Source organism: Mastigoproctus giganteus, chromosome 7 (assembly GCF_048544385.1).
Source record: "Mastigoproctus giganteus isolate SK-2022 chromosome 7, ASM4854438v1, whole genome shotgun sequence".
NCBI classification, from domain to species: Eukaryota; Metazoa; Arthropoda; class Arachnida; order Uropygi; family Thelyphonidae; genus Mastigoproctus; species Mastigoproctus giganteus.
Window position 1 is genome coordinate 168416427 of NC_143581.1, and position 19105 is coordinate 168435531.

Here is a 19105-nt window from a genome sequence, read left to right on the forward strand (position 1 = left end):
AAAGTACGGGTAGGCATGTGGAAGAAAGTGTATGTTCCAGTATTTAAAAGGGAAAGGTCATTGTCATTTAGCATACGCTCTATGACTCATCCCCTTCCGTTCATGTTGGCACTACCCCACAGGGTATTATGTCCATTAAAACCCCCGAGAAGTAATAAAGGGGGAGGCAACTGCATTACAAGATCATCAAGGTCTTCCTGGGAGATGGCAGTCCCAGGTGGCAAATAAATAGAGCAGACCGTTAATAAAAATCCCACTGTAAGGCGAATTGCAACAGCTTCTATGCTAGTTGTAATTAGCAAGGGCTGAACTGGGGTCTGGTTGCCCACAAGGATAGCCACTCCTCCATGAGCAGGACCATCTGCAATTCTATCCTTACGAAAAATTGTGATGTTATGCATTGTGGGATCATCATTTGCCTTTAGATAATTCTCCTGCAAGCAAAAGCAAACTGGCTCGTGCTTTTGCAGGAGGGTCTTGATGTCATCAGTATTTCGCCGAAATCCACAACAATTCCATTGCAGGAATTTAGCCATTATTTAGGCTTGGTGGGTCCATCAGGCGGCTTCCAAGGTGCTGAAGGCTTACTTTTGTCAATCTTGGATTTATCTTTTTTGGGAAAGAATGGATGCTGTCCCGTGTCCATTTCTTCCTCCGCAAAGAGTTCCAAGACTGATTCATCCGGTACCTCCTTGTCCTCGACATTCATTGTTTCTGTTATTACTGTTGGCTCTTTACCACTTGGTTTTGGTAGTGGTGGAGCACTAGGAGGTACGGATATAGGAGTGGCAGCTGACTGCGTTTTTTTGGTGGGGCTTTTGTGAACTCAATAAATAGCGGGCAATCAGTGTGAATGACTCTCTTGGTGGTACAGTCATCTCAGTTTGTGTACCGATAGTGCACTTCGCAGAAACCTTCTGGGCATATGAAGGCTTCCCGCTATTTATTGGTTGAATGCATTTTCTAGTCTCTGGGTAGGAGATATTCAGCTCCGTTTTCAGTTTTTGGATCTCTTTTTTATCCTTCCACCGCTGGCATGCTCTGGAGTTAGGCAGGATGATCTTGTTGGCATTTACAAAGATCGGTTTAGAAACTGAACATTCCTTGCTCTCGTGGTCTTTCGCACCACATCGAGCACAGGCAGGGACCATGACAAGCCGTTTGTGAGTGGCCGTATTTTTTTCATTTAAAACACCTCAGTGGGTTTGGAATATAGATCCTCACTGGGCAGGTTAAATACCCTGCCTTGATGGAACTAGGAGGCCATGGGGTGTTAAATGTTAGGATAACTCGGGTAGGGACGAGATTCTCTTCCTTCCGCATTGATATTCTCTTGACAGCTGTCACTCCTTGGTCTTTCAGTTCAGAGCAGATCTCCTCTTCAGAGACATGAATAAGATCCCACTCTGAAATGACACCGCGTGAAGAGTTCAAAGTTTTGTGGGGTGTTACATTGATCGGTATTCCCCCTATGGATGCCGTGTTTAACATTCTTTCTGCTTGCTTTGTGTTTGAAGCTTTGAGTAAAAGATCGCCAGAACGCAGCCGTTTTACGGATTTTAGTGATCCTGCCAACCCTTCTAATCCTTTCTGGATGAAGAAGGGTGACATCTTCCCAATTGACTGCTCTCCGGTGGAATGGAGAATGAGGAAAAGCAGTGTTATAGATGGTGGTTTATCCTCAGTTCTGGCTCTTTTGGCAGAATTGGTGTCATTCTCATCTGATCGGTTAGGTAGGGGCCTTGTTGGGGCCCCAGAAGAAAAAGAATTTAAATTACTCATATGAGTAATTATTTCAGATGCCCTAAATAAAAATTTCAGATGCCCTAAATACCTCACCCACCACGGAGCACTATGAGGGGATGGCCACTCGTGAACTAGCAGGTACTGGGCACACGAATGGGAAGACAAGTTAGATTAGAGGCACCATACCCACGTTTCTAATAAGCCTTGATCCAGTCCCAGGACCAAAGGGAGGGAGACTTATTGGAACGCAGTTGACCCTAGCAGTAAGAAACACCCGCCGATTGATCCCAGTCGGGCCAGTCCGGGACCACCCGTCTTGTCAAATCAGGGGCCAAAGTGGTGTATTAAGGCTGGGCCCCTCAACCACCAGGATCCCCCTTTCTGAATTCTATGGGTCGCGGCACACGGCTGCACACGCCGGATTCCAAAGATGTAACCCTGGAACCAAGGTATGGGCGTTGGATCCCAATGATGGTAATCTGGAAAACCAGCAGCATCACTGGGAGGTTCCCTCACCACATACAGGTGCCCACGTCAAGGGGGGGCGTGTAGTGTATCTGTTAGGAGGTCAGCAATACTGAAAGATGTGTTAATCATGGGAAATAAGGTAACCAGTTTGTCAATCAATATTGTATTTGGGGCAATCAATGAGTACATGTTGGACAGTGAGCCAGGTGTTGTAGTTTGTGCTGAGTGGTGAGTCGGTGCCTGTAAGCAGATAAAGATGTGTTAGATTTGTGTGGCCTATTTGTAGTCTGGCTAGCTTGCCTTCTTCATGTCTGTTCTCATGTATACTAGATTTCCACAGTTTGAGATCTTTCTTTATGGAGTAGCTTGTTACCAAATTGACTTTGCAAGATGTGTTCCCATTGTTCAAGACATCACTTTTTTATAATTAACTTAGGGGTATACTGAAAGATTTATCTATAGGTTTTGTAGTAGTTTTGGCAGCTAGGTCGGCACACTTATTTTCAGCAATTCCAATGTGACCAGGGATCAAACAAAACACAAGCTATGAAAAAGTATTCTATAACTGATGAAAATCTTTATTTTATTTATTATTGTTATCTGGATAGCTAGAAGAACCAAAGCTGTAACTCACTAAGCAAATGTACCTATGAAAACGCTTTGAACAAACTTGAAGAAAGACAAATTAATTATCTTTATAACTTATAGCAGAATTGATTTTTTTAAAAACAATTCTGTTACAATATGTAATCGTAAATTTTTATCTTCAAGAAAAGCAAAAAAATTCCAATTTTGTTCCCTCTATAAGAATTTCCATTTCTGAAGATTTTTTCATAAGTGCTTCAACAAAAATTATTGGTTTGTGTCTCTCTCATCATGGACATATGTTTCAAAGTTATCAAAAATGATTGAATCCCACTAAAATTGTTTACAAATAAAAGCACTCTTAAGGCATCTATTAGAAAGTGTAGATTCCTTCATTGTTAGAAGGAACAATCACTAGGGAGCATTATTAGGGACCAACTAGAAGAAGACAGTGTAGGAGAGTTACCTTCTTAGAGAATGGAGAAAAAGAGGAGGGGAGATGAAAAGAAAGATGGACAGATGAATATATAGATATTTTTAACATTTTATAAAAATTGAACGTTACTTGTATTTTCAAAGGTAAAAATATATTTATTTACATCTTCGCACACAATTATGAAATAATTCAAAATAGTAAGACTATAACAATAAGACATTTTGACAGCAGGAAAGCTGCATTTCTCCCTTTGTATCCCCCCCCCCAAAGCAAAACACAAACAGTTCAGAAGGATCACATGTCAATGGTACATGTGATCCTTCTGTTGTTGTTACTTGGTTTTTAGGAGCATTAGCAACTAAGGCCATATTGCTCCGGTGGAGTGGTCATTCCCTGACCTTTCTGCATCCTCCGTATTTGGTGGTGACGGGCTCGAACCCCGGTTTAATCAAGAAGCGTGTGCTACGCACTGCTGCTCCTTCCCACCTGGCTATGGAGGCACCTGATCCTTCTGATGATGAAGATGCATCTCACTTTGTTCTACACTCTGCTGGGATAAGGAAAAGTTCCTCTGGATTCCCAAGTGATGGTGAATTTAAATCTGAACCAGATTCTGCTTTGCAATTTCCTGCATGAACAGAATCCTACAGAAGCTCTAAGCCATTTTGACAGATATACAAACAGATTTTTTTTTTTTTTTTTTCAAAGAAAACCACCTAACATAAAAGGTATGTAACCTACAGTACTTAGCACCATGCATGGTTTGAAGGTTGAAAAGATGAAAAAAGATATGAGTTGTTGTGCTTGTACTTGACATTAGAGTTGAATTTCTGCTGATTGCAATTTTTAGGAAATGTGTGAAGGAAGATTGTTTCAGAAAACAGAAGTTGAAGGAATAAACGAGGAATAAGAAAAGGATGCAGACTGGTTTCAAAGAGAGAGGAAGAATTATAGAAGCCAATTCAGAAGAACAATGTCCATGGAAATATGGGCAGTATGAGGGGTGGGGGATGTATCTATAGAAAAGGAATGCAGCAGAAACAGAATGACTATGAGACAGCGAGTGCAAAGACTAAGAATTGAGTCATTAATCAACCGAACTCTCATCTTTTGAATGGTGACTAGAACCCCAAGAGAGGTTATGGGAACTTCATCCCAGATGTAAAAGAATATTCCATGGTAGGATGGATTTGAGATTTACAGAGTGTGTAGCTGTTTAGAAGAAAAGTGACACTGAGAGCAAAAGAGAAAACCAAGTTTTTTAGATGCAGAGGAAGCTTGTTTGTTTGTTATTTGGAGCATTAGCAACTACGGCTATATTGCTCCGGGATATGCGGTGGTCATTCCCTGACCTTTCCGCATCCTCCGTACTTGGTGGTGACGGGCTCGAACCCCGGTCTAATCAAGAAGCGTGTGCTACGCACTACTGCTCCGTCCCACCTGGCTACGGAGGCGCCCGCAGAGGAAGCATCTAATGGGTTTATGAAAAGGGCGGGAGAAAGAACAGAACCTTGGGGAACACCAGCATTAGTGGAGAAATTAAAAAACAGAGAGACATCTAGAATGAAAAACTGGAAAGTGGAATGCAATGTGCTATCATTGGCAAAACTATGGATATTTTCAAAGGAAGGTCATTAACATGGAACAGGAAAAGAATGGGAGAAAGAACTGAACCTTTGGGAACACCAGCATTAGTGGAGAAATTTAAAGACTGAGAGCCATTTAGAATGACCCACAGTTATTGATCAGAGAGAAAACTGGATACCCAATTAAAAAAAACACTTGGCAAACTACAAGATTGACATTAGAAGACCTTTACGACAAACACAAAAGCCTTTGAAATGACAAGAGCAAATGCTTGTCATGGCAACAAACTTTTCCATGGAATTTAATCCATAGATGGGTACCATAAGCCAGTATATCACCAGTGGATCAGCACTGACAAAATCCAGATTGGTGTTCATTGATCAGATGGAAGGTTTCTACACAGTTTAGGAGTTGGAAGTTAATGGATTTCTTCATCATTTTAGAAAGAGTAGAAGTAAATGAAATGGAATAGTAATTGGATGGGAGTAATTTGTTGTCTTTTTAGAAACTGGCGGGGTAGGAGCAAATTTCCAAGCAGAAGGGAAAACACCAATGGAATTAGAAAATGTAAAAAGGTAACACAGAACAGAAGCTCTGGAGCACAGCTTTAAAAACAAGTGGAAAATACCACCAGTACTTGGTGCTTTCTTGAAATTAAACATTCTTTTGATGAAAAACCACAGGAGGCATTGAATGGAGTGTACTGATAATGGCAGGAGGTACTTGACCAAGATCATCAATACAAGAGTTAGAATAAAAGTGGGAAGCTAGCAAGTGAGCTTTATCTTTAGTTGAGGTGGCAACAGAACCATCACATTTTAACAGAGGTGGGAGTAAAGATGTGCAGAAGTTGTGACCAATTGTTTTGGCTAGAGACTAGAATGTTCGACTACCATTTGGACAAGAAGCAGGTTTTCTACTCTTAACCTTGTCAAAATCTAGTTTGGACTGATTAATAACTGCTTTACAACTGCTGCAAGCTTTGGTATAGGCAAAAATGAACCAGGAGATTTGGATGCAAGACAATTGCAATATGCAACATTCTTATCTTAAACAGTCTTAGCACATTTACTGGAAAACAAAGGTTTAGATAAAAGATGAGATTTTAAGGTGGAGTGTGGAATAAAGGATTTCATCGGTTCAAAAATAATTTCACTGACAAAATATAAGCAAATGCTGACATCACAAGATTTAAAATAGTAATTCAACCAAGGAAAAGAAGAATGGAAATCTCAAAGATCATAACATTTTGCTTCTTGTAATGGCAAACAACGCTAGGTTTAAAATAGCAATGAGAGAAGGGCTCCATTGGAGAAGACACCATCACCAAGCTGTAATCTGAGGTGCCCAAAGGACCATTCACCTTGATTGTGTACTTGGAAGGATTGTTTGCGAGAAAAAGATCAAGAGTGTTGGCTGTGTGGTTAGGATTGCCAATAATTCTTCTTGTAAGTAAATGAACAATCTGTGTGAAGTCATTAGTAACTGCAAAATGCCTCAGCATCTCAGCCAGCTGGGTCAGTGTGACTAGAAAGGGAAAGCTAGCTGGAGTGAGTTGCAAACATTAAAATCATCAAGGGAAATTACCTCACTGTTGGGAAAATTAAACTGGAGAAAGTCAAGTTTCAAAGAAAGGAAACCATAGAGTTCCAAGTGGTCAGTGGAGTTTAGAGAACAATAGAAGCAACAGATGAATATGACAGAATGGGATAGAGATTTTAAGCCAGAAAACATCAAGAAGAGGAGATCCCAAATTACTTATCCCCTGACAAGGAACATCAGTGCATGACCTTAAAGGTATGACCACTGAAGTGAAAGGAATCATATAGTGAATAATTAGGACAACTGAGATGAGCAGAGATCAAATCAGCCAATAATTGGGATTCTGTTAGAAAAAGTGAAGCTTCTTGGCAGATTATAAGAGGAAATGGACATCTTTGCAATTAGAACTGAGACCATATATTAGTGAAATGAATAAGGAAGTGATTGGGAGGGTTAGATCTTTTCACAGATAAGTTTGTTCTATTAGTTTGACCATTCATGATGTATTCAGTAGTGAAACCCATGTTTAGTCTCTAGAGCAAAGTTTCCGGCACCCCCCCTCCCCCCATACTTCTATAGGTTTGATACCTTTCGTGTTTGGGGTTTTCATAAAAAAAAAAAAAAAAAAAAAAAAAGTAAAAGTGGGAAGGACACACTGTATGAAGTAATAAAATTTCTGGATATAGTGTAGACATGGTAAAAATATTCCTAGCTCCTTAACATAATGTGGCCTCGACAATGCACCTGCACACACACTACTCAGAATCTCTCCAATCACTATCTGGCAGTATACAGTCAGTATGATTATACATTAGCTGATCTGGATGCCTCCTAGAGAGTTACCAACAGGTTCAGTCAGGTGAACTACCTAGTAGCTGGCCTGTGAACTACATTTTAGAGCTGTACCCTTAAAATGTAAGGTAGATTGTATCTCATCATGAAGCCCATCATAATCACAAAAGACATCAAGCATACTGCATAATGGAAGGGATGGGGGGGCTGGAGCTTTGTTCTGAAGACTAAACATGGGTTTCACCACTTCAAGCCTCCAACAAGCAAAGTAGTAGGAATGCACTGGCTGATGAGACTCATCTGCCAACTATTATCGTCTGGTCACACAAAGGGGCAGCATTCTTCTGTGCGGTGTGAATGCCACATCTCAACACCTGCTTACATTGGTTCACACCAGGATGTTCACCTCCAGTATACCAGGTGCCATATTTTAGGACTTGCACATAAGGGTTATACCCATGTATACTAACAGTCCCAGGACGGCTCCGTAGCCAGGGAAGGAGCAGCAGTGCGTAGCACACGCTTCTTGATTAGACCAGGGTTCAAACCCGTCACCACCAAATACGGAGGATGTGCAAAGGTCAGGAAATGACCACCGCATATTCCCGGAGCAATATGGCCTTAGTTGCTAATGCTCCTAAAAACCAAATAACAACAACTAACAGTCCCACCATCTTGAAGGCACAAGCAGAGCATCTAGTTTTTACAGAATAACCACACTTCAGCAAAATTTCATCCACTTGGCTCAAATTTCACATGAATATCAGCTCCAATCAATGTTTTAGACTCACAGATACCAAGTCCAGCCTGCTGTAACCTGAGAGAATGTCTGTGACAGTATCAAGAATGGCTGACAATTGTAATATATTGTTATCAAGAAAAAGAAAAATTTTTTATTTCTCTAGAAATGGAAATTCTTCCATTTCTAGAGATTTTCCAGAAATGATTCAGTAAGGTCCATTTGTCTGTGTAAATCTCTTTATAGATGTACTTGTCAGTCTGTCAAAAAATACTGAATTCCTTTAAGTCATTTATAAAGAAAAACTCTCACTCTTTAGGGGAATGTTTCTTTATAAAAAAAGCACAATGATTAAGAACTAATAGAAGCTAGTGCAACTGGACTACCCATCTGTATCCTTTTTAGTGAGAGAGATAACAAGAGGGAGGGAGACTTGGCATACATATATAAAATTCACCCGATCTCATTTTGGTAACTACAAAATTAAGACAAAAACAAAAAAAAAAAAAAAAAGGTAAAACAGAAACAATTTTGTTCGCAGAATTTTGAATATAAATTAACGAGTGGGCCAGTAAATCAGAATGTTTTAGATAAACTGCAGAATTCTTAAAGTACCGATTTAAATTGACTCAAATTAATAGCATAGCTTGATTTGTGGTACTCACCTTTTTATATAATCTGCAATTGACGTGTTGAGAAAGGATAAAATGGTAGTTGAGTTTAAAAATTGGAATTAATATGGACACGTTTAAATTTTGGAAACGGAGTTTAAAATATGTTCAAGGAAATAGAAGTGCAGGTCTTCATCCTTGGTTGTCATGAATTAAAAGTTGAAATGATAAAGCTAGGAATGAAATGATAAAGCATTGCCCTCCTCAGTTTAACTTTCCTAGATTTATCATTTCAACTTTTAATTCATAACAACCAAGGATAAAGACGTGCACTTCTATTTCCTTGAGCATATTTTAAACTCCGTTTCCAAAATTTAAACATATCCATATTAATTCCAATTTTTAAACTCAACTACCATTTTATCCTATCTCAACACGTCAATTGGAGATTATATAAAAAGGTGATTGTTGTTTGTTGTTTGTTTGGTTGGTTTTTAGGAGCATTAGCAACTAAGGCCATATTGCTCCGGGATATGCGGTGGTCATTCCTTGACCTTTACGCATCCTCCGTATTTGGTGGTGACGGGCTCGAACCCCGGTCTAATCAAGAAGCGTGTGCTGCGCACTGCTGCTCCTTCCCACCTGGCTACGGAAGCGCCTATATAAAAAGGTGAGTACCGCAAATTAAACTATGCTATTAATTTGAATCAGAATGTCTTATAATGGGGGATTTTAACTTTCCAGATATTGACTGGAACTTGTGGTTTGGTCACTCGCACACTAGCAAGACTTTTGTCGATTTACTGGATGACTGTTTTCAACAGCAACATGTTCGAGAGGCAACCAGAGAGAGTAATAGTCTTGATCTGATTATAAGCAGAGATTATTCCTGCATTAAGAATTCGCAGATAAAAGAACCACTGGGTGACAGTGATCACAATGTACTGATGTTGGAATTACTTAAAGATGTAACTACCATCAAGGCTAAAGGGAAGGGCTTTTGTTTCGTAAAGGTGACTACAGAGGTCTCAGACAGTTTTTAAATTCTGTACAGTGGGATCAACTGATGATGTTACCAAAATTTACTAAATGGGAAGCCTTCAGGGACTTAATTTTGGAGGCTACTAGGCTTTTCATTCCAACTAAAAAAATACTGTTCAAGGTTTAGGCCTAAATGGCTGTCAGATGAATTAATGAGGCTAGTAGCAGAGAAGAAATACGTATCGGATGCATATAAACTATCAGGTGACACAGAAGCCTATGGCAGGTATAAACTAGTCTGTAATCAAGTCACAAAGGAGATTAGGCAGACAAAGTATGGATGCAAAGAAAAACAGCAAAGAGTTCTTTATTTATGTAAACTCTAGAAGGAAAGGAATAAATCAAAGAAAAACAGCAAAGAGTTTTTTATTTATGTAAACTCTAGAAGGAAAGGAATAAATCAGATTGAACCACTTAACACAGATGGGTTGACTATTGATAATCATGCTCAGGTAGCTGATAAACTGAATGAGTATTTTGTATCTACATTCACACAAGGAGTTATTCAATGAGTGGAGTGCCAGAAGTTTATCAAACACTAACAGGGGGCTAAGTGATTTTGTAATAACTGAGAGCAAAGGGGAGGCAAAATTGAAGTTAAACATAAGGATGGCACCTGGGGTGAATGGGATCTATCCAGTTATATTAAAGGAGGCAGCAAAGGAAGTAAGCAAACCCTTAGCCTTAATTATGAGAGCTTCTTTGGACTCAGGGGAGGTACCCATGGACTGGAGATGTGCAAATGTGGCCCCAATTCACAAAGGAGGATGAAAAGGCAACACAAGTAATTATAGACCTATTAGTTTAACTTCTGTTCCAGGAAAATTAATGGAGGCACTGGTTAAAGAAGCATTACAGGATCATTGAGACAAGACTGCTAATAGTTAAGACACAGCATGGGTATGTTAAAGGGAGGTCTTGTCTGACTAACTTCATTGGATACTACGATGTGGTTACAAAGGAACTGAATGCCAAAAATAATTTTGATATCATATAAGTGGATTTCAGGAAGCTTTTGATACTGTTGCACAGTATCAAAAATGAAAGACTGCTGTACAAATTGGAGATTAGCATTAGCATTAGCATTAGTAGAGGCATTTGATGCAAGAAAGCAAGCTTATGCAGCATCAGCCAAAAAAAAAAAAAAAAAGTAACATAAATAAATAAAAATAACCACTTCCACTTCACCCCTCTGTTCGTTCGAAATACCTGTCCAGCTGAGCCTTAAACTTATTTAGGCTATCAACTTCCACGACAAGGGATGGAAGTCTGTTCCACCCACCAACCACCCGCTGGCTAAAGGCAAATTTCCGCACATCTATCCTACATCTGTCTTTCCTCAATTTGAATTTATGCCCTCTCAGGTGATTTTTCTGAGCTAGAGGAAGAATCCCATCAGCATTGAGCATGCTCAAACCATTCAAGGCTTTGTACACCTCTATCAGATCACCCCGCTGGTGCCTAGTTTCCAGACACTGTAATTTGCAAAACTTAAGCCTTTCTTCGTAAGAGAACCCCTTTGTCCCATTCACCAATCTATTTGCCCTTCTCTGTACTCGTTCCAGCAGCTCTACATCCTTCCTGAAATGAGGCCTCCAGGCCTGTATACAGTACTCTAGGTGTGGCCTGACCATTGCCTTATACAAGGGAATAATCACCTCCTTATCCCTGCTAGAAAAATTCCTATATATCATTGACAATACACCATGAGCTACTCTTGCAGCTCGTCTGCACTGCTCAGAGAACTTCATATCTGCCTGCACCACCACCCCCAGGTCCCTTTCATTCTCTACCACTGTCAGTGTAGTACCACAGAGTTGATACGTTGCTCTGGGGTTGCTGTTTCCCATATGTAGTACTTTACATTTGTCAATGTTAAACTTCATTTGCCACCTCGAAGCCCATCTGCTCAACCTTTCCAAATCCTGTTGCAGCAGCATAGTGTCAGTAGTGTCCTTGACAACCCTGCCAACCTTCGTATCGTCTGCAAACTTGGACATTAAGCCTGATATACCATCATCAATATCATTTATAAATACAGAAAACAATAAAGGCCCCAATACTGAACCCTGAGGGACTCCACTAATAACATTAGTCCACGATGAGCAGTGTCCATTGATTACCACTCTCTGTCTTCTCCCCCTCAACCACCCCTTTATCCATAGCAGCAACTTGCCTCCAATGCCACACTGCTCCAATTTGTGCAGCAGTCTTCCATGTGCAACAGTATCAAAAGCCTTTCTAAGATCCAAGTATATAATATCAAAGTTATTCCCTGCATCCAGTTCTTTTGTGACTGCATCATAGTATCCAATCAAATTGGTCAGGCAAGACTTCCCCTTAACAAAACCATGCTGTGTCCTAGCTATAACTGAAGACTTGTCTAGATGATCCTGCAGTGCTTCTTTCACCAGTGCCTCCATTAATTTTCCGGGAACAGAAGTTAAACTCACAGGTCTATAATTACTTGTGTCAGCCTTTGATCCCCCTTTGTGAATTGGGGTCACATTTGCACATCTCCAGTCAATGGGTACCTCCCCTGAGTCCAAGGAAGCTCTCATAATTATGGCTAAGGGTTTCCTTACCTCCTTTGCTGCCTCCTTTAATATAACTGGATAGATCCCATCCACCCTAGGTGCCTTTCTTGTGTTTATCTTCAACAATTTCTCCTCCACTTTGCTCTCAGTTATTACAAGATTCTCTAGCTTACTGCTAGAGTTGAATACACCTCTGGCATTCCCCTCGCTAAATAACTCCTCATGTGTGAATGTCGATGCAAAATATTCATTTAGTTTGTTAGCTACCCGAGCAGGGTCATCAACAGTTGACCCATCGATCTCAAGTGGACCAATCTGATTCATCCCCTTCCTTCTAGAGTTTACATAAGTAAAGAACTCTTTGCTGTTTTTCTTCGCATCCCTTGCCAAGGATCTCTCGTAATCTGCCTTCGCCTGCCTAACCTCCTTTGTAACTTGGTTACAGATCAACTTGTATCTATCATAGGCGTCCGTGTCACGTGTTAATTTGTATGTATCCCATGCATTTTTCTTCTCTGCCATATGCCTCATTAGTTCATCTGACAACCATTTAGGCCTAAACCTTGAACAATATTTCTTAGTTGGTATGTAAAGCCTAGTAGCTTCCACGATAAGTTCTTTGAATGCTTCCCATTTTGAATTTGCTGTTGGCAATATCATCAGTTATCCCACTGTATAGAATTTAAATACTGTCTCAGTCCATTGTAGTCGCCTTTACGAAAGCAATACCCCTTCCCTTTACCCCTAATGGTAGTTACCTCTTTGAGTAACTCCCACTTCAGCACACTGTGATGACTGCCACCAAGTGGTTCATTTATCTGCAGATTCTTAATGCATGAAGAATCACTACTGATAATCAAATCAAGAGTATTACTCCCTCTAGTTGCCTCCCGAACATGCTGATGTAGAAAACAATCATCCAATAAATCCACAAAAGCCTTGCTACTGTGTGAGTGACCAGCCCCCAAATTCCAGTCAATATCTGGGAAATTAAAATCCCCCATTATAAGACTCTCTGATTTACTGGCCCACTCTATTTCCCTGTACAGTTCCTTATTATACTCATCAGAGTCATTAGGCCTATAGCACACTCCTACTCTCAATTTTGATCTCCCAATGCTTATGTCACACCAAACTGACTCGACACTGCACTGTCCAGCGATGTCGACTGGCTTCACTTCCTTGGATTTTATGTGTTTTTTAACTAATAGCATAACCCCTCCTCCCTTCCTATCCTGTCTATCCTTTCTGTAGACATTGTACTCCCCAAATTCCAGTTCTGCATTCCTTATATCTGTGTGACACCACGTCTCTGAAATCCCCACAATATCTGCCTTTGATGTTTTGAGCAATACCTCAAATTCATCAAATTTATTTACTAAACTCCTAGCATTGGTGTACACACAAGTATACATGCACCTGTTCTTTTTCTTAGCTACCCTAACACAACCCATGTGTTTACTTGTACCCCAATGATTCCCAGCAGTCTCTGAAATATCCTGCATCTTATTTTCCAGGCTGCGGCTCATTCCAATAGAAGCAGTGCAAGAATCACTTTCACCTCTGCCAGTGGCTACTGTTAATCTATTAGTCCTTGTATCCCCCCAATCTAGCAGTTTTCCGACCCACCTAACATTGCCTCGATAGCATCAGCAAACATTCTTGCACCCTTTCTATTTAAGTGTATCGCATCCCTGTAGAAGCAGTCTCTCCTGTTAACAAGTACAGACCAGGCTGAAAAAAATTCTACCCCTTGAGCCCTGCACAATCTTTCCAGGGCCGAATTGATTGACAGGGCTCTCATCATATACTCCCTCCTATCGTGTCTGGGCAGAATTGCAGACACTTTCAATTTCAACCCTAATTCACGGCTTTTTTTCATCAGTGACCTGTACTTGTCAAGTAATTCCGCCGGTCTCCTACTCTTAATGTCATTAGTGCTAACGTGTACAACTATATCACCTTTTGTGCCCTTAAAAGATGATATCCGCTCTACAACGTCAAAATGATGTATGGCATTAAGGGTAAGTTGCTACAATGGATAAAGGGTTGGTTGAGTGGTAATCAATGGACACTGCTCTTCATGGACAAATGTTATTAGTGGAGTTTCTCAGGGTTCGGTGTTGGGCCCATTGTTGTTTTGTATATTTATCCATGATATCGATGAAGGTATATCGGGTTTAATGTCCAAGTTTGCAAATGATACAAAGGTTGGCAGGGTTATTAATGACAGAAAAGATAGCATGCTGTCTTTACTGTCATTACAGCCAATTGAATCTAGATAATTTTGGAAAATGGGCTGAGAAGTGACAACTGAAGTTTAACATACACTCAGGGCAGCGGAAAGTGAAAAAGACCTGGGAGTAATTGTGCAGTCAAATATGAAGTTCGCTGAGCAGTGCAGACGGGCTGACAGGGCAGGTCATGGAGCCTTGTGAATGATATATAGGAATTTTGCTAGCAAGGACAGGGAGGTGATTATCCCATTATACAAGGCAATGGTCAGGCCACACCTAGAGTACTGTGTACAGGTCTGGAGGCTTCATTTTAGGAAGGATGTAGAGTTGCTAGAATGAGTACAAAGAAGGGCAATGAGATTGGTGAGGGTAACAAAGGGGTGCTCTTACCAAGAAAGCATTAGCATTAGTAGAGGTACATGATGCAAGAAAGCAAGCTTATGCAGCATCAGCCAAAAAAATAAAATAAAGTAAAATAAATAAATAAAAAATAACCACTTCCACTTCACCCCTCTGTTCGTTCGAAATACCTGTCCAGCTGAGCCTTAAACTTATTTAGGCTATCAACTTCCACAACGAAGGATGGAAGTCTGTTCCACCAACCAACTACCCGCTGGCTAAAGGCAAACTTCCGCACATCCATCCTACTTCTGTCTTTCCTCAATTTGAATTTATGCCCTCTCAGGTGATTATTCTGAGCAAGAGGAAGAATCCCATCAGGATTGAGCATGCTTAAACCATTCAAGGCTTTATACACCTCAATCAGATCACTTCGAAGGTGCCTAATCTCCAGACAACTATAATTTGCAAAACATAAGCCTTTCTTCGTAAGAGCAACCCTTTGTTCCATTCACTAATCTTGCTGCCCTTCTCTGTACTCATTCCAACAGCTCTACATCCTTCTTAAAATGAGGCCTCCAGACCTGTATACAGTACTCAAGGTGTGCCCTGAACATTGCCTTATACAAGGGAATAATCACTTCCTTATCCCTGTTAGAAAAATTCCTGTATATCATTGACAAGACACCATGAGCTACTATTTCTGAGCAGTGCACTGCTCAGAAAACTTCATATCTGCCTGTACAATTACCCCCAGGTCCTTTTCGTTCTCTACCACTGTCAGTGTAGTACCACAGAGTTGATACGTTACTCTGGGGTTACTGCTTCCCATACGTAGTACTTTACATTTGTTAATGTTAAACTTCATTTGCCACCTTTCAGCCCATCTGCTCAACTTTTCTAGATCCTGCTGCAGCAGCAGTGTACTGTCATTAGTGTCCTTAACAATCCTGCCAACCTTCGTATCGTCTGAAAACTTGGACATTAAGCTTGATATACCATCATCAGTATCATTTATAAATACAGAAAACAACAATGGACCCAACACTGAACCCTGAGCGACTCCACTAATAACATTAGTCCACGATGAGCAGTGACCATTGATTACCACCCTGTCTTCTCCCACACAACATTCCCTTTATCCATAGCAGCAATTTGCTGCTATTGATAACACTGCCCCAATTTGTTCAGCAGTCTTCCATGTGCAACAGTATCAAAAGCCTTTCTAAGACCCAAATATATGATATCAAAGTTATTCCCTGCATCCAGTTCCTTCATGACCACATCATAGTATCCAATCAAATTGGTCAGGCAAGACTTTCCTTTAACAAAACCATGCTGTGTCTGAGCTGTAACTGAAGTCTTGTCTAGAGGATCCTGCAATGCTTCTTTTACCAGTGCCTCCATTAATTTTCCTGGAACAGAAGTTAAACTAACATATCTATAATTACTTATGTCATCCTTTGATCCTCCTTTGGAAGGCTTAAGTTCTGCAAATTACAGCGTCTGGACAGAAGGCACCTGCGAGGTGATCTGATTGAGATGTATAAGGTCTTGAATGGATTGAGCATGCTGAATGCTGATGGGATTCTTCCTCTTGCTCAGACTAAGAACCTGAGGGGACACAGTTTGAAATTGAGGAAAAATAGTTATGGAATAGATGTGCGGAAATTTGCCTTTAGCCAGCGATTAGTTGATTGGTGGAACAGGCTTCCTTCTTTTGTTGTGGAAGCTAATAGTATATCTTTATCAAATATTTGCAATAGCGGCATCGTTTAAGTTACATCTCATATTGTGAATACTTTCACGACGAGTTGCCATGACATTTCACTACTTCGAATAAGTAACACTTCACCTGAAGGAGACGACTATTGTTACTTATTCTCAGTGTATACTACCACCCAGGCGGCACCATTTCAGGGCTATTTTGCCATTCTTCGGTGTGTGGGTAGGTACCCAAGTGATGTAATGATGACAATACTGTTGTGAAGTATATCTCCACAATAAGAGAAGCCTGATGGTGTATGGTATAAGTTAGGACTCTAATGCATTAAGAGCTTATGCCTCAAGCTGCGAAAGAGTTAGACTATGTATATCTAACTCTTTAGATATACACAGTCCTACTCTTTCGCAGCCTGAGGTATAAGCCCTTAATGCATTAGGGGAAGCTAATAGCCTAAATAAATATAAGGCTGAGCTGCACAGGCAATTGGAACGAATGGAGGGGTAAAATTGGAGGTTTTTTTTTTTTTTTTTGCTGATGCTGGATAAAGCTTGCTTTCTTGCATTGTATGACTCTACTATTGTTAATGCTAACAATATTTTTTCTCAGTTCTGCTATCTATAGCAATTCAATCTAAAAAGATAAGTGCCAGAGACATTAGAATATTAAGGTATACAGATACATACTTATTATTTCTTGCATGTCTTACCTGCTAAGCTTCCTTGAATTGCTGGTACTCTACTTGCTTCATACTTTTGACAAAGAAATCCTGGAATCTCAGTCAGAGTTTTGTTTTGATTAGTTGGCCTAGTTATTCGTTTTGCTAGGTGATACACAGCACGAGGCATATCTTTCACTTCCTGTAACAATAGAGATCCCAAAAAATCTGTGTACCCTAAGAAACATAGCATCAATAATTAGTGTCAGAAAGGCAGAGTTAATCACAAATAGGAAGTTACTGAAACATATCTATAAATGATATAATAAGAACATTTCAATTTTATTTTTATGCAGACTTGTCTTCAATCTGAAAACTGACGATTCCATCCTGTATAAATTACATTAATTTATTTGCTTATTATTGTACTATTATATGTATTAGTTATATGTAATACAATTGTATTATTGTACTATTATATTTAGCAATTTGTATCGGAATCACTGTGAATTTACTCTGTAGAGATTTGCCAATGATACAACACACAGATATACTGCATACATGCAATTAAAAATATACAGGCAGAAATTGCAGATGTGAAGATGCACCAGCTGTAATTGCAAAACGTTTTGCGATGAATGCATTTGATGGCATTTGATGTTAATGGATCCTTGAAAATATAAATTTTCAATTCATCACTTAAACAAATTCAAATATTACAAAACACAAATAAGAACTAGTCGCATATGGGCGATGGCAACTAGGATGACAGCTCACTCAAATGACAAAAATCCCTTAAGAATAAGCAGTTTCTTTTTTACACCTTTTTTTGTACTTAAATGAATTTTTCTTATTTGCTGAGAATGAACTAAGTTGGTATTCAGTAAATTATTTGATAAGTTGACATAAAAAAACATTTTAAATGTCAACACAACTCTATTATTATCATATATTTTATATACTGTATTTGCTGTAAAACTAAAAAAATATATCGAGTATGTTATATAAAAATCTAATTAATGATAAATTAATAGAACTTATAACTATTCCATAATAAGTTAATGTGAACATCGTGTAATGAAATTATAAGTGTAATTTTATATGTGGAATTGTCCTAAAAAGATATATGCTTATATTTTCAGTATAAGCATAGTTTTTTTTTTTTTTTTTTAATCTCCAAATTAATTAAGTTACTACTGATCACTCTATATATTTGGCCATTGGGGAATTTATCACAAGAATATAAATCTTCACCAGCACCTTGAGGGTAATTGAACCTGACCCTTCTGAGAGAGGTTATTCCAGACAGGAATAACCTTTCTGGAACAAAGTCAACAATTTAATTTATAGATGCATTTGATTTTCATGATTTAAATTAATTGAATTTTTTTATTTTTCTGTGATTAATAGAAGTGAAAAGTAAATAACTAATTATCTTGTTACCAATTAACTATTAATTGATTAACTAATATACATAAAAATACTTGTTTTCCCTTGATTGCACATAACTCAGTGTAATATTCACTCCATGTTTTGTCATACTTTGTAATCCCAGTGCATGAAATCCAAATACAGTTTAATTAATTAAACAATTATTGTATGTTGTCAATGCTTTCATAATGTAACCTGCTTATTTCTTCCTGAATAACTATCGGAATATAGAATGTATTTAACATTTCTTGTGCAAATAATATAATAAGCAAATAGATTCATGATTTATGTGTTTGAAAAACTGATAACAAACACTTTATAAACTGTAATAACTTTTGTGTGAACCGAGAACTTTATTCATGTGCATCTGCTGCCACATTGCCCATTCATCCCTAAAATCAGCACACAGCTATATACAATGCTTCAGTTATAATATATCTTGTGTATATATACATATATGTATATATTTTTTTTCATTTAATTTTATTTATATAATTTTTTATTTAATCTGCTTTTATTTTTCAGGCACTTTTAATTTTCTACATTGCAGCTACACTTGTCAGGTCAACACTCCTACCCATACACTTATCTAATCTATTTGCCTATATTTCATTATGGTTGCTGGGAATTTCT

The 19105-nt window shown here is 39.0% G+C and overlaps 1 protein-coding gene across 2 annotated transcripts in view; it reads right to left on the reverse strand.

The window, feature by feature from the left end:
- LOC150083319 (focadhesin-like) overlaps positions 1-19105 on the reverse strand; it is a 457209-nt gene that overhangs the window by 293132 nt on the left and 144972 nt on the right. For both annotated transcript variants that reach the window (XM_090377973.1, XM_090377972.1), the window contains exon 8: positions 17093-17278. In XM_090377973.1, the coding sequence (XP_090234099.1) occupies positions 17093-17278 (186 nt within the window). The remainder of the gene's footprint in view (positions 1-17092; positions 17279-19105) is intronic.